Source organism: Microcebus murinus, chromosome 13, assembly GCF_040939455.1.
Source record: "Microcebus murinus isolate Inina chromosome 13, M.murinus_Inina_mat1.0, whole genome shotgun sequence".
Classification (NCBI taxonomy): domain Eukaryota; kingdom Metazoa; phylum Chordata; class Mammalia; order Primates; family Cheirogaleidae; genus Microcebus; species Microcebus murinus.
This window is the reverse complement of record NC_134116.1, coordinates 81685076-81711237: the sequence shown is the minus strand read 5'-3', so window position 1 is coordinate 81711237 and position 26162 is coordinate 81685076. Positions and strand designations below refer to the sequence as shown.

The following is a 26162-nucleotide window of genomic DNA, read 5'->3' as shown; positions in this document are numbered from 1 at the left end:
CTCCACCAACTGCAGCCGCTCCTTGCCGGGCCGCCGCCCCGCACGCAGGTGTCTGGCCTCCACACGTGACAGGGAAGGGGCATTGCTTCAATATAAAGGGGAGTTTGCTGCTTGTGAAGTCACCCACAATGTAAGCAATAATATATGAATTTGAGTTGACTGAAAGTGCTAACTCGGGCCAAGAGTTGTAAAATAAACGATCCTTCACGACCACAAGGCGCTCCTTCCCACAACTGAGACGCCGCCACGAAACCGAAAACAGGCGGGCCTGGGTGGGGAAGGGCGTGCGCCCCGCCCCGGCGAGCTCTGGGGCGGGCTTTAATCGCCCGGCCCTCTGATTGGCTGCGTGCCGCCGCCGGCCGCCGGTGATTGGTGGGTGTCGCGAGGCGGGTCTGGCACGCGGCAGTGGCCCTCGAGGAAGAAGGCAGCGATGGCGGCCGAGGCTTCGACGGCTCAGCTAGCCCTATCTTTCTACCCGCAGAGGGGTAGGAGGAGTCGGTCCTGGGGTGCCACCGGGATCCAGTGCACCCGGTGTGGAAGGAGGGTGCCCAGAGCATCCGGTGAGGGCCCCAGGGTTGCTCCGGCCCCACAGCGGGTGGGTGGCCCAGCTAGCGGGAGACAGGCAGAGCGAGGCCTAGCCGGGGCGCGGCGCCTCGAGAGCTGCGGCCAGGCCGGGTGTCCATGGAAACCGCCTCACAGGCCTTCCAGGAGCCGCAGCCCGCCCCCGAGAGGGCCGCGCGGGGCAGGGTGGGGGGCTTCCCGCCGCTTCCACGGCTTTTTCCACATCCGCAGCCCCGTCTCGCCGACCCTCCAGTGGGAAAAGAGGGCCGGCGGCTGTAACTTCCATTGTCTTCCAAGCACCCTTTCGCACGCTTCCCTGGGTTGGCAGGTTCATGAAAGTGGGTGTAGAAATTTGTCTCATTGTCTTGTGGTCAAGAAGGAATGACACTTGATTTTGTTGTGTAGTTTTTGTTGTAGGAGTAACAAAATAGACCACTGTGAAATGTTCCTGGATTTAAAAAAAATTGGGTGTTTTTCTGTTTGTGTGTTTTTTGTTTGTTTTTTTACATTATGGCTGAAATTGGCTTAATGTATTGTTTGGAAAACAATAGTTCCTTTTGTGCATGTTGTGGGCTTGCTTTTTGTGGGGTTTTTTTTTTTTTTTTTGTCTTTATACCTCGAGGGAAAAATACACTACACTCGTGTTGTTGATCTACTAATTTACAATCTACTCAAGCAAACACAGGTTGTTTTAATGTAACTTAAAATACATTAGAGTGCTGTGTCTGTGACAGGGATGAGTTGTTGAATCCCTGGAGCGACCGAAAATTATTATTACTGGATGTACTTGTTTAATGTTTATGCTTTCAAGGTGAAGGTCATTTGATCACTTTTCTCAGTCTTTTCGAGATGAACTCTTCGTCTATGAGATGTGAGCCTTTGTAGAGAAAAGTTGTATTTTTGGTGGACAGCCAAGTTGCTCCTACTTAGGGTTTTAGATCACTGCTGCTATTACACAGAAAGCCTCCATTTTTTAATGGAATAAAAATTACAGAATAAAGTTTTAGAACACAGCCTTTTAAAATCAGTCCTTGCATACATTTGTATTACAATGCTTAGAAATAATTGGAAAAATTGTGGTTATGTGTATAGAATTGTAAAAGTGTTTTGTTAGCTATAATGCACCACAGGTTATTTTGATTTGTGCAGTCTAAAAATTGTATAAAAACAGTTAAGAGTTTTGCTTTCTTTGCTAATATCTCTGGAAATAGGGCTTTAAAATTTAGCATGGTTATAAGCAAGCTTCAGATATAGCAGTTGGCTGGGAAAATTGTAAAGCTTTTTAAAAAAATCAATGCAGTTATAATTCAGCAAGAATATTACAATTTCTAGAAAAAGAGGACTGAATTTTATCATTTGTTTTTCCTTTTCACTCCTTTTTTGCAAAAAGTCTTTTAAAATGACAATCTTTTGAAAAACATTTATGATAAACTTCAGATTCTACTTAGAGCATTTATTTCTTGATATTAGGTTTTCAATAAAAGTTATCTTTCATAAATGCTAGGTTTCTGAAAATTGTCTTTTTGTGGATTTTGTGTTTGTGACAGTAACATCTGTCTTCTGTCCTTGTCAATGTCTTAGATTGTTGTAAGAGAGCAGTCTTGCCAATGCCTCATTTTGGCCTTTCCTGACTCCTTCACAGGATGGGAGATATAAATTAGAAGAGGGTAGTATGATCAATTAGAATGTTGGAGTTGGAAATAGAACTAAGTTAGAATATGGATTATACCATTTAATTAGCCAAAACACCAAAATATTTATTATCTCTGTGTTGGATATGATATTCCCAGCCTACTTAACTGTGATATTTACAAAAATCAAATGAAATATGTCAGAGCACTTTGTATAATTGTAAGATACCATAAATTCAAAGTATTATGTGTACAAAATATTACATAACTCTGCTTGTTTTTTTCTTGATTTTTCTCCCTCCTTCTGACCTGAATAGTTTCTCCTGAATTTTACTTAATAAGTCACTCATTTCAAGCTGAACTAGGTATTTTTTGGTGCACAGTAGAATTCCCTGTGAATTTTCCTTTTGATCAATATTGCCCATTCAATATTTAACAAATTATGGAAAGTTTAATTCACAATAGAATTTCATCAATAGGTCACTGCCATGAACTTCAGTGCGGACATGCTTTTTGTGAACGGTGCTTGTTAATAACTGAAGAATACAGCGCAATTATATGCCCTGATTGTGAGGTAAGTTTTATAATTTTTCATACTAAACACATTACAATCTAATGTCAAAGGTAAAAATGTTAAAGAAGTAAAATAGTCTTTTGGTTAGAAATTTTAAAACTGGCATGTTTGCTGCTGAATCTTTAAGCAAAGAAGGAGAACAAAAGATAAAACTTTTCTCATCCATTTTATAATTGTTCAAAGTTATCAAGAAAAAAACAGCTAAAGTCATACATTTATTGGCCTGTATATTTTGATTTTGTGGAGATCTCTGTGGAAAATTACCTCTTTTTGTTTAATGTAATACAGTCCTTCCAAAACCCTAGCCCACCCTCCTCACCCCCCTCTCCGCTCCCTCCCCATCCCTTTTCCAAACCAATACAAACAGATTTTGAACTCAACCTCAACCTTTGTGTGTCATCTAATTTACATTTGTGGAGATGTCATACCATAAAAAGGCAGAGAGGCAGAACTACTACCTAAAATTCAATACTGAAGTGCTTCTGAGGAAGCACTAAAAACACTTCCATTAGGACTAAAAATCTATGGACCCATTAAGAATGAGAACAGATTAAGGATTTACTTTACTTGACATCCATTTACTACAAATGTAAATGTAGTTCAGCTTATATAGTATGTTCATGGAAAGTTGTTTTAATCTGTAAATTCTTAAGGTTCCACTGGAGAGATCAGATGATGGGAATTTGTATCAGTTGTTTTCTGTGGCAGACAGTATGGAGGCTTAAGACCTAGAATGCAGTTCTTGTTCTGTCAGCCTAGCCTGGGTTTCCTCATTTGTGAGATGGATATAATCCCTGCTTTGTCTTATGACATAGGATTATAAGAATCAAATATGAAAGTTCTCTACATGCTTCCAGACTACCATAATAAAATAACCCTTCATTACTTAGGTGTGGATGGACTGATTTTCAGGCTAAATATGGTAAAAACATATATCGTAATTTGTGAAAGTTTTAATTATAGCAAAAATATTTACATATGAGAAGCTATTTTGGAATTATATATAAGTTATGCCTTTTATTGAGGGAAATTTCTATCTCCTTTCCTTTTTTTTTTGACATGGAGCTTCTCAGATGTGGCTGGCTACATGGTCAAGACAGAGGGAACTCTCTTCCTGTGGTTATAATGGTAGATCCCTGACAGATTCAGTCTCCTGGGTGAGGAATAAGTGCAGGGAAAGGGAGGGAGCAGGCAGCTGGAACTGTCTCTGGCCATTCCCATCCTGGTCTAATATTCAAAAACAAACATTTTAACAGTAACTTTTTGCCTTTTTTGGCAAGTGAGTTCATGTTAAATGGTCTTAAATCATACTTGTATCATTTTTAGGATTTTGATTGATATTAATGGTTAATCATTCTATAATATTGCACAGCAAACTGCAGATTTTGTTTAAGGATAAGATTGTAGTTAGGTACTATTCCAGAAATATTGGCATTGTATTTATCTTTTGGACTTGAGTCTAAAATATATTGGCTCATGAGGAAAGAATGAGTCATCTAATCAATAGAAACTAAATATATTCTAAAATCCCATGCTGGGATTGGGATTGGAATTGGAAATACTGATATATAAAAATTATAAATGTAAACTAGAAGAAAATGCAAATAATTGTATAATCTTTGATAGGAAGCCATGAAAAGCATACTAAAGTCAGAAAACACAGAAGAAATGCTTATTAAATTTGACCACATTTTTTCATTTACAAGCAACAAAAACAAGCAAAAACGCCATCATAAATAAAACATAAATGACAGGCTATGGGGGAAAAATAAAACCTTTATTATATATGTTACAGCTTACAAATCTTTTTACAATTTTTAACTGAAATCTTTTAAATCAGTGGTATTTAATGTTTACTTCTTTTTTTCCTGCGGATGTGGTAGAAATTAATGTTCACTTAAACTTTCTGGAAGAAATGTCCTGCATCAAATCTGCTAATAGTAACATTATCCGCTTACTATGAAATGCCAAGCCAAAGTGTGATAGACCGGGAAGACTATAGAAATTAATTTTTAGCCCCCATTTTGTTGGGGAGAGGCTTCAAATACCATTCCAGTGTGATTTGTTAAAGTAACACTTTTTCCAATTTCTAATGAATTGTAAAAAATTTTGTAATTATTATACAATATATTTTCCCATATGAGCTTTAGAATTGTATTAAACTAATAATACATGGCTAACTTTGGTACGTCACACTTGAAACTTTGAAAGAATATCCCTCATCCCTGCCAAAGAAGTATATTTCACAAAAATGGGAAACTATAACATTTAGTAGTCTGCTTTATTCTTTTAGCAACATTCATCTGTTCTCATGAAAGTCTCCCACATAACTTTAATGGCTGCATAATAAACCATTGTACATAAGTGCTATAATTTTCTTAACTAATCCCTTTATTGGCAAACATTTAGGTGGTTTTCAAAATTTTTCACTCTGGTTGTGCACAATTCCTCAAACCCATCCCCACCAGAAAGTTCTGTAATTTCTAGCTCCAAAAGAAATCCACGTTTGGATTTGTTCAGGTTTGTTTTAATGTTTGATGGGCAAAAAAAGAGTTTTTATTTGTTTTAAATTGTAATTCCCTTGCTACCAGTGAAATTAAGCAACTTTTCTTATGTTTGACTTGTTATTTCCTCTTCTATGTGGATCTTTAACAGATCTTCACATCCTTTGAATCTTTTCCTTTTGAATTTCCTTTTGAATCCTTTTGAATTTCTTTTTCCTAACTTGTGAGAGTACTTTATGTGATAGGGATATTAACACTTTGTCCTGTGTAACTGTTTTCTTCAGCTTCTCACTTTTGCTTTTATTGCAGTTTAGACATTCAGAAATGGCTTCCTTCCTAACTAGTCGTTTTTCTCCCACTTCATGTCTTCTAGGCTTTTTTTGATTAGGCAGACCTTCCTATCTCAAAGTTACATTTATATTTTTTCAATACTTGTATTACATTTCTTAAAAGGTGTATGTTTAATTCTGTTGTTTTATATAAGATGGGTGTATAACTTTATTCTTTAGAATGATTAGCTGACTTTCCCATACAATCTATTGAATAATCCTCCCATTTCATTGCCCCTTTCATTCTATATTAAGTTTCTATAAATATGTGGGTATCTGTTTCAAGGCTTTGTTCTACTGATTGATTATGCCAGTACCATAGTGTTTTGATTACAGTAGTGTTATAATAGTCTTATTAATCAGTGGGATAAATCTCTAATGAATTGTATGCTAAAATTATTGTAATTATTGTACAACATATTTTCCCATATGAGCTTTAGAATTGTATTAATTTTATATTTGATGGATTTTAGAATATTCAGTCTTTATCTCCAGGAACCTGCATGATTCTCCATTTATTCGGTTCTTGTTTTATGACTGCTGATAAATTTTTTTCAGTTTTCTTTACTGAGAGTTTATATTTTTCTTGTTAAATTTATTCCTAAATATTTTTAGAGTTTTGAGCATATTTTAAGGTATCATTAAAAATTTTTATGGTAAATTTTTAGTATTTAAAGTATTGTTGCAAGTAGTTTCTTTAAAATTGTGATAGAATGAAGTGTCTTAATTAATAGTGGCAAAATTACTGATTTCTTACAGAAATTAAAGTAGGGTATAAACATATAAGCACAATTTTCTTGTTGATTTAAAGGGGATTTCAGGGTCTTTAGGGTTATCATTAATTTTGCTTATAAATGAAACACTTAAATAGTTGTCTAGATTCTGGCTAAACAATTTAATGAATGACTATCTGTTCTTTTTTTTTTTAATCATATTTTGTCCTAAGGTTGCTACAACTGTAAATATGAGACAAGGTTACTACCAAATAGATGAATGTATTAAAGAAGACTCTTTAATGGAAAAGCTGCAACCTAAAATGTATGTTTTGTCTGTACTTATTTTAGTATTTAAAGTTCAATGTGTTTCTGAAATAATTTTAGAAATATTGATAAAATATTATTAGATCTGTGTTTCTAACCCACTGTTTATATAGAGTGCTCCTTAAGTTCATAATTCCTCTTAGCTGTCAGTGGAATGGAGAATCCAGTTCTTTAAAGAAGCAGCATTCATTTGTCTTTATTTAAAGAGAATAAAGGAATTCAAGGATTACCATATCAAAACAAGAAAGTCTGAGAGTACAATACTAGCTGAAGTTATTGGTGCAGGATGAGAGGAAGTTATAAAGAAAATAATTACTTATTTTTCTCTCTCTCTTCTTTTTTGAGACAGGATCTCTCTCTCTGTTCTCTGGGCTAAAGTACAGTGGCGTTGTCATAGCTCACTGTAACCTCTATCTCCTGAGCTCAAGCAATCCTCTTGCTTCAGCCTCCCAAATAGCTGGGACTATAGGCACACATCTCCACACCTGTCTAAGTTTTCCGTTTTGTTTTTTTTTCCTATAGAGACAGGGTCTCTCTCATTATTTGCTCAGGCTGGTCTCAAACTCTTGGCCTCAAGCAGTCCTCCCTCAGCCTCCCAACAAGCTAGGATTTAGGATTACGGGCATGAGCTGCCATACCCCACCTCTCTCTGGATTCTTCAGAATAGCAGAAGTACAGTATGATGGAGGACTTTGGGAAGAGGTGGTTTGAGAGGTGATTTATAAAAGGAAAAATAATAACTTTAAGGTTCTTCATTTTTTTACTCTTTTATAGGACTTTACACAGGTATGCATTAGTAAATGCTCTTTTTGAATTAGTAATAGAATTTTTTTTTTTTTTTTTTAAAAAAGGGTCTCATTCTGTCACCCAAGCTGGAGTATAGTGGTGTGATCATAGCTTGCTACAGCCTCCAACTCCTGGGCTCAAACAATCCTCCTGCTTCAGTCTCCCAAGTAGCTGAGACTACAGCATGAAGCACCATGTCTGGCCATTATGGAGATATTTTTAAACACACCCCACCTAGAGATGAGCACCTATGCTACTTTTTGTTGCAATTATTTCTATGTGTCTCTCCCTGCTAGTCTATAAGCCCCTTTAAGGGCATGGGGCACATTTTATTCCTCTGTGCCTCTGGTGTGGGATGCAGAGTAAATATGTAATGTCTGTTAGATGAAGAACCATAATATTTTGACATTTTCTGTAGTTTTTCTAAAGTCATTTCTCAATTCTAGCTAAGTTTACATTAATAGTTGGCTATGGGATGGACCACGGTTGAAAAATGGTAAAGTGTGACCATTTGCATATTTTTAAGTGTTAAAGAATCTTCTGATCAATTTATTGGGACCCTACTCAAATGGTAATTAAGTTTCTGTATAACCTTTAACTTTTTAAAGCATATTTAATGTGGTAGTAGACTATGCAAGAAGTAAAAAGAAACATAGGATATCCTCAAAGAACAACCTCATTTGGAACTTTCTAATTTTGTTAATGGCACCAAATATCTATAAATCACCTCAGTTCCTCATGTTGCATTCATTTTACCTGATGCAGAATCCTAACTTCCACAGTATCCTTACCCATAACCTGTCTTGCATTTCTGATGCTGTATCTCATGTCCTCTTTAGCTCTTTATCACTTCCTGACTCTTACCTTACTCTGTGGTTTATTCATTTCCTATTCAAGTAACATTTAAAATTCTTTAGTCTGGAATTCTTGGCTCTTCATATTACTGCTGTAGTTTCTCTTTCCAGACTTAAATGAATGCTTAGAAAAAAACCAGAAGAATAGTTGTAGTCATTTCTTTGGGTAGTAAAACCACTTATCTAAAGTCTGGTGAGCTGGTTGTTGACAGAACCAGAATGTGAACCCAGGCTCATTGAATATCAGTACCTCTCCCAGTTCCTTTAAATGTAATACACCAATCACTTCCTCTATGAGCTTCGTAATTAGAATAAATCTTTAGAGGCCGGGTGTCGTGGCTCATGCCTGTATTCTTAGCACTCTGGGAGGCTGACGTGGGAGGATAACTTGAGGTCTGGGGTTTGAGACCAGCCTTAGCAACAGTGAGACCCCATCTCTATAAAAAAAAAAAAGAAAGAAAGAGAGAGAGAGAGAGAAAGAAAGAGAGAAGGAAGGAAGGAAGAAGAAAGAAGAAAGAGAGAGAGAAAGAAAGAAGAAAGAAAGAAAGAGGGAAGGAAAGAAGGAAGGAAGAAAAGAAAGGAAGAAAGGAAAGGAAAGAAGGAAAGGAAGAAAAGAAAAGAAAAGGGAAGAAAGAAAAGAAAGAAAGAAAAATTAGCCAGGTGTGGTGGGTACATGCCTGTAGTGGCAGCTACTTGGGAGGCTGAGGAGCCCAGGAGTTTGAGGTTGCAATGAGCTTGAGGATGCCACTGTACCCTAGCCTATGCAACAAAGTAAGACCCAGTCCCCAAAACTAAACTAAAATAAATAAAAATAGAATGAATCTTTAGGAATTCTTCTGGCTCGTGAGTCCTCATGGAGTACCCATGTTTATCAAATTTAGAACTCCCAAGTTTGAACACCTACAGGAGTGAAGAGGATGACTTACTGGGTGAGGTGGACTCAGTTTAAAGAATGAGCAGTAAGGATTGTAGCAGATGAAGAGGGCTCACCCCCTCCAAAGGAGGCAGCTTCTACTCAACTCTTGCCAATTACTGCTATGTATTAAGAACAATCCCATGTTGCCAGATCTTTTTTTCTCCCCAAGGCAAACTACAGATCTGTACTTCTGTGTGAAATTTTCTGACTATTAATACATCATACAAGTCAAACCAGATTGTTTACTCTGGTTGATTGAGATGTGTATAATCTCTCTTAAGACTGCAAAGTGAAATTTCACTTTCAGAGGTAATGAGTCTGTCTTGACCAGAAAATACCCAAATTTGTTCCAAATTACCATTTTTTAATTAAATGTTTCCTCTCAGTTATATTAGAAACTGCTATTCTCTTAAGACTGTTTGGCTTAAAATGGTTACATTTTAAATTGTAGTATCCCTTGACTCAATATTTCTTTACTGATTTATCTTTAATATTTTGAAACTCCTGTTCAGTCATGGACTCCTCAGGGCCAACTTGCTCATACATGTGTTCAAGAACATGAATATTCCCTTTTCAAAGTGAATGTTTTATAGTGAATGTTTCACAATTATTTGGTCTAGTATTTTTCTCTATAAGAGTAACATATTTAAACATCATAGTTTCTTCCATAAACTATAGGTTTAATTTATTCAGCAAACACTAAGTGCTTACTGTGTGATAGCCAATATGGTGATATAAAAAAAAACATAGGTAAAACTGTTTTGGAACTAACTCCTGACCTCAAGTAATCCTCCCACCTCGGCCTCCCAGAGTGCTAGGATTATAGGCATGAGCCACCACACCTGGCCAATAAAACTCTGGTTTCTATAGACAAGAGAATGCTACTAACTTTCTTTGCTTAGTTAAATTCATTATCTTTTTGTAAATTGTCCAGACTTATAAGAACATTTTTAATAGCTGGCATTTATGTGTGTAAGTACTCACTTTAATTGATGAACTTAAAGTATTTCAGTGATTATTAACACCTATACCAAAAATACCAGGTGAGGAGCAATACTTAAGAAATTAAAACATATCCACTTCTCCTTCCTTAAAAAAAAATAATAAAAAAAATTTAAAAATTAGAGAAAAAAAGAAATTAAAACAATACATATTTTAAGCCATTATTTTTAGGAATTTGTTAAGAAGTTGAATTTTTTATTAAAATTAAGCTTTATGAAAGCATGTTTACTCATGGTTTCTGTCTCCTTATAGATAATGGAAAACATGTTTCTTAAGTCTCATATGGATTATTTTTGAGAGAGGTTAAAAAACTGAATAGACAATTAAAATCATTATATTAATGTAGGTATTTAAAATAATGTTTTTGACATTTTTTAGGAAAAACAGTTCTCAGGATTTTAAGAAGACTACTGATCAGCTAACTACTGGTTTAGAACATTCAGCCTCCACACACAGGCCTGTTTCAAACTCATCAGCTATAATGTCGGTATGAAACATGTTGGTCATGAAGTACGATGAAGCCAAATATTTGACTTTGTCTCGGATAGCTTAACTTTCTTCTCTAGGTTCCTATAATTATAGATTCTTTTGAAAGCATATAGATAACAGAAATAAACCCACTTGCCTTACTTGAATCTCTTATTCTATACTTGAACCTCTTGTTCTATGCTTAAACAATTCTCTTTTCTTCGTAATATAGTCGGTTCTATCTTTGACCAAGTCTTTCAAGTTCTTAATATTTACTCATATGTAGCGTCTTCCTTTTGAGTCTACTTGTTGAATCCAGATTCTTTGAAACATGTATAAAGTATAAATTTCCAAATTCTAAGTGTAATTTTCTAGTTGTTTTAACAATGACCCAAAGGCCTAATAACTGCATTCGTTTTTGTTGATGATAATAATGTTGTTGGAGATTGAATTTTCCTGTTACTACTCCTGATAACTTTAAATAATGTATTGTTTTAATTTGAGATTAGAAATAGAATGAACTCCAAAGTGGTGATAAATGAAGTGTTTTTTTTGTTAAGATCATTAGTGGGCTGGAGAAGAGAAAAGAGAGCACTTTAATTTTGCTGTCTTTTCCTTCAAGTTTAAATCTTGACATAACCAAATTATGATCTTTTTTCCAAAGAACTGTTTATAAGTTTAAATGTGTACATTTATTGCCATTATAAATTGTTCAATAGTTTTAAGTTGAAAAAGGGTTACAGAATATAATCCTGGGCCTTTTTTTAGAAAAGACATCTTTATGAAAAAATCTGGAATACTATGACCAGAGCTCTAAAATGTGAATGGTTTTTATTTCTGGGTAAGCAGGATTAAGTGTTACTTTTGTTGCTTATTTTTAATTTTCTGTAGTGGGGCTGTTTTGCTTTTTTAGCCAAAATGGTAGCTTGATTTTTTTACAACTGTAGTGTAAAGTATCTAAGAATCTGTTTTTATGTTTTATATTTGTATGTGGTTCGTCTCCCTTCTTAGGAAATTAAAACTTCAGAAGAAATTGATGAAGCTTTGAAGATAGCAGGCTATAATTTGGAACAATTAAGTATTGCTGTAAAAGTAAGCATTTTGAATGATTAAATTCTATCATGAAGTGAAAACATGTCCTCTTTAAATTCCATTTGGATGTGTTACCACTGAGGTTAGAGTTAGCACTGAGTTACTAAGCATGATACTCTAATAATAGAGAAATATATAAAGAATGGAAAACTTTTGCCATGGCCTACAAGATTGGTCTTATAGCATTGTTATGCTAGGAACCCAATGAAATTGGAGCTTTATTAAGGAACCACTGACTTCTACTTGCTGTGAGCTCAATTTTGTTTCAGATCAGCATTGCAGATCATCTTTCCAACATTTGCTCATTATTTGGCTATATCTGCCTGCTGAAAGAGTCTTACTCTCTATTCCCTGCTCTTCGCCTGCCTCTCCCACCCCAAAAGAGAGACTCACTCATTTGATGACAAGAAATAAGCTCTTCAGCACCCAGCAACAACAGATTACAATCAGGGAGTTCAAAAGGTTATAGCTGATTATGCTGTGGCTGGTTTTTTTTTTTTTTTTTTTTTGCATAGAAGAACAAGACATTTTCGATTGGCTAAAAGTCACTATCAAAAGTCATTTCTCAAGGGGAGTGAGAAACTTGATAAAAGTAACAAGATAGAGTTATGAGAGAAGAAAAACATTGAGGAAAGAAGGGAAAAAAGAATGCCTGTGATGATAAAGAGTTATAACAAGTGCCAGATGTAGTAGAGAAGAGGTTAGGACTTCAGCATCTGAATTTGGGAGAAGTGGACACAATCCAACCCAAAACAGACCACCCTCTGGCCTCTCAACATTTCTGTCCTCAGTGCAAAATACGTTTGCACCACCTCAACATCCCCAAAAGTCTTAACCCATTCCAAGATCAGTTCTAAGTATAAATTCTCTTCTAAATACCTTCTCAGTCAGTATGGGTGAGACTGAGAATATCATTCATCCTGGGGCAAAATTCCTCTCAAACTGTGAGCCTGTGAAACCAAACAAGAAGTTATTTGCTTCTAAAGTATGTTGGTGAAACAGGCATGAGATAAACATTCTCATTCCAAAAGGGAGACATTGGAAGGAAAAGGGGTCATGGTTCCCAAGCAGCAGTACTTAAAACTGCTTAAGATACAAAGAGAGGCATGGAATAGTTAATATTTTAATTCAAGTGAGGCTTCTAAGTTTTTCTTTTAATCTAGGGAATCCTTCAAAAGAGAAATTGAACTATCTAAAATGACTTATTTCCTGTAATGATAAAAGAAGATAAGAAAAAAGTTTAGAAAACTTATCAGTGGATTTTTTTAGATCTTTTTGCCACATTATCAGTAGAAAATGCCAAGATGATGTGATCTTGCTGACAAGTATCAGGATTTAAAGTTGATCCTTGTGACTTACTCTATTTATTATCGTCTTAATACCCTCTTGTGTTGTTGTTCTGAAAAGTCTAGAAAGTACCTTTTACTTTCAAAATTCTACAACTTCTACAAAATAAGAATTCCAGATTAAGTCTTTGTGTTGTTTTTCCCAGACGCTTGAACACATAGAGAATCAAACAAGAGAGGAGACAGAAAGTGTTCTAGAGGTTGTAGAGAAACAATTCGATCAGCTTTTTGCTTCTCTTGATTCCAGGTAATAGCTAAAAAATACAGACTCAATGAAACTGAAGTTTTTAACATTAACTTGTCATTTTATTTGTTTAGATTGAAGTAACGAGTAACTTTTAAACAAGTTTGGTCGCCACAGATTGATGTTTAGAACTTCAAAATGAAAAACAATTTGTACATTTTTTTTAATTTTGGCTTGTTTGCCTTCTGGTCCCAAAATTAACTGTTAAAGTAAACAATCTTCTTACTTAAAGCAGCACAGAAAAAAAAATTTCAAAACCTAAATTATGTGGAATTCAGTATACTTGGGAAAATACAAATACACTTTTTCTTATATTAATAAATAGTTCTATCATTTTTCATGTGCTTATTTGCATCAGAACAGAAGCCTTTCTAACAGCATTTACTAAACAAATATTATCATATTATTATTGTATATCCATTACTTTTTGAAAAGCTCTTCTATATAATCTTTCATTCCATTATGCATTTCAAGAAACAGGCTCATAGAAGTTGTGACATGCCCAAAGTAATATGTCAGTAATACTACTTGTCCCTTTGATACTTCAGTGCTTTTTCAAAAAAAATCTCCTGAGAATGTCTAGAACATCGGCTCTAGACATATGTGTGAATTGGTTGATGTTCTTTATTCTCCATGTTGATGCTGTCTCATATTTGTTTTTTAATTATAGTATTCAAGTAATAGGTCATATGCATCAGTTTAATTTTTTGTATTTTTAGAGTGATCAAATGCAAATAACGCAAAATTTACCTTTTTAACCATTTTTTTCCCTTGGAAAGGTAATTGCATTTTTTTCCTTTTTAACCATTCTTAAATGCACAGTTTAGTAGCATGTAGTAAATCTGTGTTTAACTTTTTGAGGAACTGCCAAACTGTTTTCTACAGTGGCTGAATGTACCAATTTACTTTCCTACCTGCAGTACACAAAGGTTCTGATTTCTACACGTCCTCACCATCACTTATTACTATTTTTTTTCTTTTTTGATAGTAGCCATCCTAATGAGTGAAAAGTTGTATCTGACTGTGGTTCTGATTTGCATTTTCCTAATGATTGGTGGTGTAGAGCATCTTTTCATGTACTTATTTATTGGCCATTCTTCAAAGAAATATTCAACTCCCTTGTCCATTTTTGAATTGGATTGTTTGCTGCTGTTGTGTTGTAGCAGTTCTTTTTTTTTTGAGACAGAGTCTCGCTTTGTTGCCCAGGCTAAAGTAAGTGCCGTGGCGTCAGCCTAGCTCACAGCAACCTCAAACTCCTGGGCTCAAGCAATCCTGCCTCAGCTTCCTGAGTAGCTGGGACTACAGGCATGCATCACCATGCCCAGCTAATTTTTTCTCTATATATTAGTTGGCCAGTTAATTTCTTTCTATTTATAGTAGAGATGGGCTCTCACTCTTGCTCAGGCTGGTTTCAAACTCCTGACCTCGAGCAATCCACCTGCCTCGGGCTCCCAGAGTGCTAGGATTACAGGCGTGAGCCACCACGCCCAGCTGTAGCAGTTCTTTATATTATATATTCTGGATATTAAATTCTTATCAGATATATGACTTACAAATATTTTCTCCATTCTGTGCATTGTCTTTTCTTTCTTTTTTTTTTTTGAGACAGTCTCGCTTTGTTGTCCAGGCTAGAGTGAGTGCCGTGGCATCAGCCTAGCTCACAGCAACCTCAAACTCCTGGGCTCAAGCAGTCCTTCTCCCTCAGCCTCCCAAATAGCTGGGACTACAGGCATGCGCCACCATGCCCGGCTAATTTTTTCTATGTATATTAGTTGGCCAATTAATTTCTTTCTATTTATAGTAGAGACGGGGTCTCGCTCTTGCTCAGGCTGGTTTCGAACTCCTGACCTCGAGCAGTCTGCCCGCCTCGGCCTCCCAGAGTGCTAGGATTACAGGCGTGAGCCACCACACCCAGCCTCATTCTTGATAGTATTCTTTGATCCCCAAAAGTTTTTAATTTTATGAAGTCCAATTTATCATTTTGTTTATTGTGTGTCCTTTTGGTGTTATATCCAAAATACCATTGTCAAATCTAACATCATGGTGCTTTTCCCCTGTGTTTTCTTCTGAGAGTTTTATAGTTTTAGTTCTTACATTTAGATCTTTCATCCATTTTTTTAGTTAATTTTTATATATGGTATAAGGTAAGGATCCAACTTCATTTTTTGAAATTGAATATCCAGTGTTCCCAGCACTATTTGTTGAAAAGACTGTCCTTTCCCCATTGGATGGTCTTTGTAACCTTGTCAAAAATCAGTTCATCATCGTATATGTGAAGATTTATTTCTGGGATTTCTATTTTAGTCCACTGTTCTGTATGTCTGTCCTTATGCCAGTCCCACACTGTTGTAATTACTGTAGCTTTGTATTAAGTTTTGAAATCAGAATGTGTGAGTCCTCCAACTTTGTTCTTCTTTTTCAAGATTTTTTTGCTATTTAGGGTCTCTTAAAATTCTATATGATTTTTAGGGCGGATTTTTCTGTTTCTGCAGAAAACATCATTGGAATTTTGTTAGGGATTGTGTTGATTAGTACATTACTTTGGGTATTGTTGACATTTTTGTTTTTAAAAAATTTTTAATTATAGGTACATAATAGTTTGTTTTTTTTTTTTTTTTTTTTGTTTTATTTCAGAAATTCTGAGCCATTGAATATACATAATAGTTTGTATAGCTTTATAGGGTACATGTGATGTTTTGATACAGGCAAATAGTGTGAATTGATCAAATCAGAGTAATTAGGGTATCCATCACTTCAGGCATTTATCATGTATCATTTGTGTTAGGAACATTCCAATTCCACTTGTTTAGTTATTTTAAAGTATACCCTAACTTGATGTTGATTAAAGTCACTTTGTTATGCTATAAAATATTATTCATTCTATCTAACTATATTTTTGCACCCCTTAACTGTCCCCACTTTATCGCCCCCTGCCCCTGCTACCTTTTCCAGCCTCTGGTAACCATCATTCTACCCTCTGTCTCCATGAGATTGTTTGTTTTTAATAGGTCCCACACATTAGTGAGAAGATGTGAGACTTGTCTTTCTGTGCTTGGCTTATTTCACTTAACTTAATGTTCTCCAGTTCCATCCATGTTGTTGCAAATGTCAGAATTTCATTCCTTCTTGTGACTGTATAATACTCCATTGTGTATATGTACCACAATTTTTTTTATCCATTCATCGTTGATGGACACTTAGGTTGATTCCAAATCCTGCCTATTGTGAATAGTGCTTCAGTAAACATGGGAATGCATATATCTTTTCGATAGACTGAATTCCCCTCCTTTGACTGTATATCCAGCAGTGGGGTTGTTGGGTCATATGGTAGTTTTATTTTTAGTTTGAGGAACCTCCATACTGTTCCCTATAGTGGTTGCACTAATTTACATTTCCACCAACAGTGTACAAGGGTTCTCCTTTCTCCACATTCTCTCCAGCATTCATTATTGCTTCTTTTTTTTTTGCATTTCTCTGATGACTAATGTTGAGTATTTTTTCATATACCTGTTGACCATTTGTATGTCTTTTGCCCATTTTTAATCAGAGTATTTCATTTTTTCCTATTGAGTTGTTGGAGCTGCTTATATTAATATATTATAGTTATTAATCCCTTGTCAGATGGGTAGTTTGCAATTATTTTATCCCATTCTGTGAGTTGTCTCTTCACTTTGTTTCCTTAGCTGTGAAGACGTTTTTTAGTTTTATGTGATCCCCTTTGTCCGATTTTGCTTTGGTTGGCTGTGTTTTAAGGATATTGCTCAAGAAGTCTTTGCCCAGACCAATGTCCTGAAGCATTTGCCCAGTGTTTTCTGCTAGTAGTTCATAGTTTCAGGTCTTAGATTAAATCTTTAATCCATTTTGATTTGATTTTTGTATATGGTGAGAGGTAAGGGTCTAGTTTCATTCTTCTGCACATGGATATCCAGTTTTCCCAGCACCATTTATTGAAGAGACTGTCCTTTCCCTGCTGTATGTTGTTGGCAACTTTGTTGAAGATAAGTTCATTATAGATGTGTGGCTTTATTTCTGTGTTCTCTATTCTGTTCTATTGGTCTAAGTGTCTGTTTTTATGCAAAGACCATGCTGTCTTATTTACTACAGCTCTGTAGTACAATTTGAAGTCAGGTAATGTGATTCCTCCAGTTTTTTGTTTTTTTTTCTCAGGATGGTTTGGGCTATTTTGGATCTTTTGTGGTTCCATATAAATTTTAGGATTATTTTTTCTATTTCTGTAAAGAATGTATTGGTATTTTGATGGGGGTTGTGTTAAATCTGTAGATTGCTTGGGGTAGTGTGGACATTTTAACAATATTGATTCTTCCAATCCATGAGCATGGAATATCTTTCCATTTTTTTATGTCCTTTTCAATTTCTTTAATCCATGTTTTATAGTTTTCATTATGTAGATCTTTCAATTTGGTTAAATTTACTCCTAAGTATTTCATTTTATTTGTAGCTATTGCAAATGGGATTACTTTCTTGGTTTCCTTTTCAGCTTGTTTGCTTTTGGCATATAGAAATGCTACTGAGTTTTGTATGTTGATTTTTGTATCATGCAACTTTACTGAATTTGCTTATAGGTTCTACTAGTTCTTTTTCTGGAGTCTTTAGGTTTTTTGTACATATAAGATCGTATAATCTGCAAACAAGGATGACAAGGATGATTTCACTTCTTCCTTTCCAATTTGGATGCCCTTTCTTTCTTTCTCTTGTCTGATTGCTCTAGCTAGAACTTACAGTAGTATGTTGAATAAGACTTTTTTTTTTTTTGACAGGGCCTTGCTCTGTTGCCCAGGCTGGAGTGCAGTGGTGTGACCATAGTTCACTGTAGCCTTTAAAACTCCTGGGCTCAGGTAATCCTCCTGCCTCAGCCTTCTTAGTAGCTGGGACTACAGAGGTGAGCCACCATGCCCAGCTAATTTTTGTTTTGTTTTGTTTTTTGTAGAGACAGTGTCTTGCTATGTTGCCACTCCTGTACTCAAGTGATCCTCCCACATTGGCCTCCCAAAGTGCTGGGATTGTAGGCTTCAGCCACCGTGTCTTAACCTGACATCTTTTTTCTTTTTTTTAAATTTCTGGATATATTATGGGGGTACAAATGTTTAGGTTACATATATTGCCTTTGCCCCACCTGAGTCAGAGCTTCAAGTGTGTCCATCCCCCAGACAGTGCACACCGCACTCATTAGTTGTGAATATACCCATTTCCTCCTCCCCTCCTTACCTTCCCAACACCCAATGAATATTACTACTATACGTGCACATAAGTGTTAATCAGTTAATACTAATTTGATGGTGAGTACATGTGGTGCTTGTTTTTCCATTCTTGTGATACTTCACTTAGAAGAATGGGCTCCAGCTCCATCCAGGGTAATGCAAGAGGTGCTAGATCACCATTGTTTTTTGTGGCTTAGTAGAACTCCATGGTATACATATATCACATTTTATTAATCCATTCATGTATTGCTGGGCACTTGGGTTGTTTCCACATCTTTGCAGTTGTGAATTGTGCTGCTATAAACAGTCTAGTGCAGATTTTTTTTTTTTTTAATAGAATGATTTTTTTTCTTTGGGCCAATGCCCAGTAATGGAATTGCTGTATCAAATGGTAGTTCTATTTGTATCTATTTGAGGTATCTCTATATTGTTTTCCACAGAGGTTGTACTAGTTGCAGTCCCACCAGCAGTGTATAAGTGTTCCTATCCCTACACATCCACGTGAACATTTATTGTTTTTGGACTTTCTGATAAAGGCCACTCTCACTGGAATTAAGTGATAGCTCATTGTGGTTTTGATTTGCATTTCCCTGATGATTAGAGATGTTGAGCATTTTTTCATATATTTATTGGCCATTACTCTTTCTGCTTTTGAAAAGTTTTTGTTCATGTCCTTTGCCCACTTTTTTTTTTTTTTTTTTTTTTGAGACAGAGTCTCGCTTTGTTGTCCAGGCTAGAGTGAGTGCCGTGGCATCAGCCTAGCTCACAGCAACCTCAAACTCCTGGGGTCGAGTGATCCTTCTGCCTCAGCCTCCCGAGTAGCTGGGACTACAGGCATGCGCCACTATGCCCGGCTAATTTTATATATATATATCAGTTGGCCAATTAATTTCTTTCTATTTATAGTAGAGACGGGGTCTCGCTCTTGCTCAGGCTGGTTTTGAACTCCTGACCTTGAGCAATCCGCCCGCCTCGGCCTCCCAAGAGCTAGGATTACAGGCGTGAGCCACAGCGCCCGGCCTTTGCCCACTTTTTGATAGGGTTGTTTGATTTTTTTTCTTGCTGATTTTCCTGAGTTCTAGATAGATTCTAGTTATCAGCCCTTTATCGGATGTGTAGCATGTGAATATTTTCTCCCATTTTGTTGGTTGTCTGTTTGCTCTCATGATAGTTTCCTTGGCTGTGAAGAGGCCTTTTAATTTGATCAGGTCATGTTTGTTTATTTTTATTGTTACTGTGATTGCCTTTTTGGGGTCGTCTTCATAAATTCTTTCCCTAGGCCAATGTCTATAAGAGTTTTTTGAACATTTTCTTCTAGAATTCTTACAGTTTTTCGCCTTGGCTTTAAGTCTTTTATACACTGTGAGTTGATTTTTGTGAGTGGTGAGAGGAGTGGATCCTGTTTCAGTCTTCCACATGTGGCTATCCAATTTTCCCAGCACCATTTATTAAGGGTTCTTTTTCCCAGTGTATGTTTTTGTCTGCTTTGTTAAAGATTGGATGGCTATATGAGGATGGTTTTATATGTGGGTTCTCAGTTCTGTTCCATTGGTCTATGTCTCTTTTGTTGTGCCAGTACCATGCTGTTTTAGTTACTATAGCCTTGTAATATAGCTTGAAGTCTGGTAAATTGATAACCTCCCATTTTTCTTTTATTGCCTAGGATTACTTTTGCTATACGGGGTCTTCTCTGGTTTGATACGAAGCATAAAATTATTTTTCCTGTATCTTTGAAAAATGATGATGGCATTTTAATAGGGCTGGTCTAGAACTCCTGGGCTCAAGCGGTCCTCCTGCCTCAGCATCTCAGAGTGCTAGGATTACAGGTGTGAGCCACCGTGCCTGGCCTGATTTTTTCTTGTTCTTTGTCCACATTTCTCTTCAGCTCTTTGAGCATATTAAACACAGTTGTTTTAAGACTGTCTACTAAGTGTAATGCTTGCTTCTTCAGGAATAGTTTCTACCACTCTGTTTTCATCCTTTCAGTGGACCATGTTTTTCTATTTCTGTGTATGCCTAGTGGTGGTTTTGTTGAAACTGAGCATTTGAAAAAATAGCCGCCTCCCCCAGTCTTTGCAGACTGGCTTTTGCTAGAACAGGCCTTTACTGAGTAGCTGGATGTGCCCTGAGACTAGGGATCAGCCTGAGGGGAAGGCCTGAGGTCTTCTCCGGTATTTTCTGAGCATGCTATCTCGCCTGCGCCTCATTGTGGCTTTTTCAATTCCCCTGTGTACATGGCTGCTTTTATATGTCTTAATTTCCCAAATTAAATGTCTCAGCTCAGCTTCTCCTCCAGGCTTTATGTGGTCTATTGTATGTCTTTATCTGTAATCACTTGCCTTCTAGAAAATTTGCTTTTTCTCTAATTATACATATTTTTTAACTAATACATTTCAGTTCAGTTAAATGCTTCATGTACCGTGTTATATGTTAAGTTTATCAAGTACTAAAAGTACCCTTTTAGATATAGTTCAGTTACTGTATGCCTCATTTAATTGTTAAATTCATCAACTAGTAAAATTATCCTTTCAGATACTGTTACTATAAATTTACATTTATATAAATGTTTATGAAATACTGCAAAATAACTTTGAGATCTTAAATGAAGGAAAAAGAACCTGTGTGACGAACTTGTAAGAAATAGAGATGATTATCTGTCGAATTTAACAATGACGAAAAGCTACATTGAAGAGAAAAAAAATGATTTGGATGCAGCTATGAAGATAGCAAAAGAGTTAAAATCAGCACCTTCTCTGAGAACATATTGTGACCTTAATCAGGTAATTTAATATTTTACAATGTGAATTATTTCTGTTGTAGCTTATTTTACATGCTTTGGAATGATATAGTTAAGACTTAAGAAGACTGTGTTTTTCAGATTAACCTAACCTGTATTGTCATCAATTTAGAATTCTTAGGCATTTGAAATCTAAGACCAACATCATAAAATGTGGGCTGGGTGCGGTGTCTCACCCCTGTTATCCTAGCACTCTGGAAGACCGAGGCGGGAGGATCGCTCAAAGTCAGGAGTTCAAAACCAGCCTGAGCAAGAGTGAGGCCCCGTCTCTACTAAAAATAGAAAGAAATTAATTGGTCAACTCAAAATATATAGAAAAAATTAGCCGGGCATGGTGGTGTGCATGCCTGTAGTCCCATCTACTTAGGAGGCTGAGGCAGAAGGATTGCTTGAGCCCAGGAGTTTGAGGTTGCTGTGAGCTAGGCTGAAGCCATGGCACTCTAGCCAGGGCAACAGAGTGAGACTCTGTCTCAAAAAAAAAAAAAATGTGTATGGTCTTTTATTTTATTTTTTTTACCACTTAGGGAAATAGTGTAATAAACTTTTTGTAACACATGATGTGACAGCTAGCAGAGTGACATTGAGGTGAAATTTGTGGTTTCTAAGACACCTGGATAGAAAATGAGGCCAAATAAGAGTAACAAACCAAAGGATACTCTGTTTTCTTCTCATAAACAATTTAGGTATAGATGTCAACTCTTGACTTAAAATGTAATTCAAGATCTCATTCATGTTTTTCTCTTCCCACCTCTTCAGTGCAAGTCAAGAGACAAGCTGCTTCAGCTATCTCTTGTCATCTAATCATGTGTCCAAAGGGCAGAATTGGGCAAAAATAAAAAACAACAACCATGTTTCTTGTAAGATACCATAATTTGGCAAGACAAGGTTAATCATAGATCTTCTTTGCTGATTTCTGCTCACTCTGTAAGGGTGTAGATGCTGCTCTAGTCATCTTTGGCTCCTCAGGGTCTCATTCCCATAGGAAATCAAATATTGGGACTGAACCAAAATACAGAAGCCATTGGTTTACCTGGCTCCAAGGTCTCTAACTTTATTATTAATTTTTTCTGATAACACAAATCTAGATTGTTTTTATTATTTTTCTTTAAACAATTGTCAAGACTGGAATCAAAGATTAAATAGAAGGATCAACAGTTTTGCTCTGTTTTTTTGTTATTTGCATTTGGGGGATTTTTTTTGTCTTTTGTTTTTTACAAATACAAATTAAACATGAAAAAACTCTACTTCAAAAAAATCTAACGGTTCAAGAAAAGCATATCAGTTGCAGTCTAGACATTTAAAACCTATCTCACAATTTAAATTTTAATGGTAAAAACAGGTTTTAGAATTGTTTTGTTATCAAGTATCAAAAGAAAAAACTCTATTAACACCTTTTATTCAGTTATTAACCATACCAGTAAGCATCAGAATTCTCAAATTTTCCAATGGCAATTTCTCCACACCAGAAGATAGTCATGACTCTCAAAGAAGAAACAATTTGGCCTTTTCCCGCCTTTAAAATGTTTATCAATCCTGTATTTCTCACAGGCTTTTGAAACACATAGAAAATAAGTAAGAAATATTCCAATAAATGAAACATACCAAATGTCAGTAATGAGTGAGACATTCCTTTGGGGAAATGGCTGTTAAAAAAAAATCCAGTCTGTATATGCAAAGTAAGCAAGGAAATTCAGTCTTTTCTTCTTCTTTAAAAATCTGTTACTACTAAAATATCATTCTACAAAATTGGAAGTGAAGGACTAAAGGAGAGGGAAGAGATGGGGAGGGAGCACACACTATTAACACGAAATCAAAGTAAAATTGTACAAACATAAGCGTTTATAATAGACTTGGATCATACTCCAAGATACCAAAGGGTGGTTGAAGAAATTCACCATTCTGCAGGAGTTAGGGTGTGAACTACTGTGTGAAGATCAGTGAAGAGCAATTCACTGCCTTGGAGCAATCCGCCTTCCCACTCCAAATCCTGGTTTCTGCACCATGCCTCCTCCTCGGGGAGGGCCTCTCATTCCACCACCCAGCCCACCTTGAGGGCCTCCAGGTCCTCGCAGGCGGTTATCTTTTTCTTTTTTTTTTTTTGAGACAGAGTCTCACTTTGTTGCCCAGGCTAGAGTGAGTACCATAGCGTCAGCCTCGCTCACAGCAACCTCAAACTCCTGGGCTCAAGCGATCCTTCTGCCTCAGCCTCCCAAGTAGCTGGGACTATAGGCATGCGCCACCATGCCTGGCTAATTTTTTCTATATATATTAGTTGGCCAATTAATTTCTTTATATTTATAGTAGAGATGGGGTCTTGCTCTTGCTCATGTTGGTTTCGAACTCCTGAACTCAAATGATCCGCCCGCCTCGGCCTCTCAGAGAGCTCGGATTACGGGTGTGAGCCACTGCGCCTGGCCTAAAGCCTGGTTGTCATTAGAGAGAAGCCCCATCACCTGGACCACCACCACCATCATTCAGAGTGGCATGAGTATCAACATAGTGAATCTTGGTGTGGCAGTTGGTGAAGTTTTGTGACATCACTTTCCTATGGATTTCTTTCTGTCCGTAGACTGCATCAGCGGGCTTTCTATTTGAGTCCAATCCCCCACGGACATAAGAGTTTTTTCCATAAAATCTATGTAGCATGTATGGGGCCTGGTTCAGCAGTGTATAATACTGTCTCACAAATTCCCGCCCGACCATCAGGGGACTAGGCTTCTGCATCACCATTGCTTTGGTCAATTCAACCTGCGCAACAGAGTGGGAGAGGAACAAGCTTTGCTCCACTGCACTGAGGATGGCAGATATCCCTCACGCAACTGCGTCCGCCAAAGTCTCTAACTTTAAATGAAAGAAAGAGTTGGCTTCCTTGAATTGTAGTTCTAAAAATGGTAATAGTCATTTCCTGGGTATTACATGTGAGGCACCAGGAGGTGAAAAAATGATAAAATTTGGTCTTCACTCTAGTTAGGAAAAGAAAAGAAAAAAGAAAACATTTGAAGATAGCAATATAGGTGGACAATGAATCTGATCAGAATTTTCTGTGTTTCTGTAGCTCTATCCCATTTCTTAGCTAATGTCTGTTACCTTTTTTTATGGTCTTGCTTTTTTGCCAAGGCTAGAGTGCAGTGGCATCATCGCAGCTCACTGCAACATCAAACACCTGGGCTCACATGATCCTCCTGCCTCAGCCTCTTGAGTAGCTAGGACTACAAGAGTGTGCCACCATGCCTGGCTAATTTTTGTATTTTTTTTTTAAGAGATAAGGTCTCACTGTGTTGCTCAGGCTGGTCTTGAACTCCTGGTCTCAAGGGATCCTCCCACCTCAGCCTACCAAAGTGGTAGGATTATAGGCATAAGCCACCATGCCTGGCGTGTCGTTTTCTTTTAATATTAGGTCATTAAATATGAAATGTCTGATTGCAAATCAAATATCTAGTTTATTATATCTCAAACAAGAAGCAGTATAGTCAAAGTATGTGCCTGAATTATCTACACAATTTTGCCATCTTAAGGGCAGCTTGTTTGTGACAGCAGCAAAGAAGCCTGGAGAGCGAGTAGTGTTGAAATCACAAAAGGCATTTTCCACAGCTTGTTGAAAATTGAATATTTTTCCTTGGAAGAAGTGGTCTAAAGCCTGGAGGGAAGTGATAGTCAGTTGATAGCCTGTAGGGTCAAAGTGAAATATCAGAGATTTCAGCTGTCAAACTTAGTAATTAAGGAAATCAGACATTTCATACTTAATGACCCTAATACATATTTTCAAAATATTTTAAACTCATTTTGGAAAAATAGTCATAAGTACTTATTTGCATCCCTTCCTTTGGGTGCCCCAAATTGAACCTTGAATGAATTAATGAAATACCTATAGAGTATAATTGTCCTTTTAAAATCTGTTTCATCTATATATATATATATATATTTTTTTTTTTCTTTTTTTGGAGTCTTGCTCTGTTGCCTGAGCTAAAGTGCTGTGGTGTCAGCCTAACTCAGCAACCTCAAACTCCTGGTCTCAGGTGATCCTCCTGTCTCAGCCTCCTGAGTAGCTGGGTCTGTGGGCATGTTGCCACCATACCTGGCTAATTTTCTATTTTTCGTAGAGATGGGTCTCACTCTTTCTTGCTCAGACTGGTCTTCAACCTCCTGAGCTCAAGTGATCCTCCTGCCTTGGCCTCCCAGAATGCTAGGATTACAGGCATGAGCCACTCTGCCCAGCCTCATCAATATTTGTGACAGAAGCAAATTCACGCATGAATGACACTTCTTTTTTGATTCTAGATTATCCGAACTTTGAAGTTAACGTTAGAGAGTGAATTGTCAAAAGTTAGTTCTCTAAAACTAAGGAACCCTCCCAGGTGAGTAAGTCATAACAGGAGACTGTAACAAGTATAAAGATGTGTTAGACCTAAATTTATTAAAATAGCAAGCAATTATAGATTGAAAATTTGGGTCGCAAATGTTTCCCAAGTTAGCAACAAAACTAAGATAAGTGTAATATATGATAAATTAGGAAGTTATTTAAATGTTTTCTTTTCAATTAGCTCTTTCAATGTTTGCAACTGATTTTTATTTAGAGAAAGTAATAAACTTGTATTAGAACATTTGCTAGTATGCTTAATGTTTTATTTTAGATTGACTATGAATTGCAGTGAGATCATCTGTATGTTCAACGATATGGGAAAGATTGAATTTGAGGACTCAGTAAAGTAAGTATAATATCAATATGCCATTAGTGTCTGACAGTACCCTTGTTCTCTAAGAGACAAAAAAATTGATGTTGAGTGTAGTTTGATTAAAAA

At 36.5% G+C, this 26162-nt stretch overlaps 1 protein-coding gene across 2 annotated transcripts in view; it reads left to right on the top strand.

The window, feature by feature from the left end:
- The first annotated feature begins 420 nt into the window (after positions 1–420).
- RNF17 (ring finger protein 17) overlaps positions 421–26162 on the top strand; it is a 101602-nt gene continuing 75860 nt past the window's right edge. For both annotated transcript variants that reach the window (XM_076009640.1, XM_076009639.1), the window contains exons 1-9: positions 421–560; positions 2672–2766; positions 6546–6646; positions 10576–10684; positions 11677–11757; positions 13250–13350; positions 21175–21346; positions 25642–25718; positions 25995–26069. In XM_076009640.1, coding sequence (XP_075865755.1) covers positions 431–560; positions 2672–2766; positions 6546–6646; positions 10576–10684; positions 11677–11757; positions 13250–13350; positions 21175–21346; positions 25642–25718; positions 25995–26069 — 941 coding nt within the window. In that variant the 5' untranslated portion in view covers positions 421–430. The remainder of the gene's footprint in view (positions 561–2671; positions 2767–6545; positions 6647–10575; positions 10685–11676; positions 11758–13249; positions 13351–21174; positions 21347–25641; positions 25719–25994; positions 26070–26162) is intronic.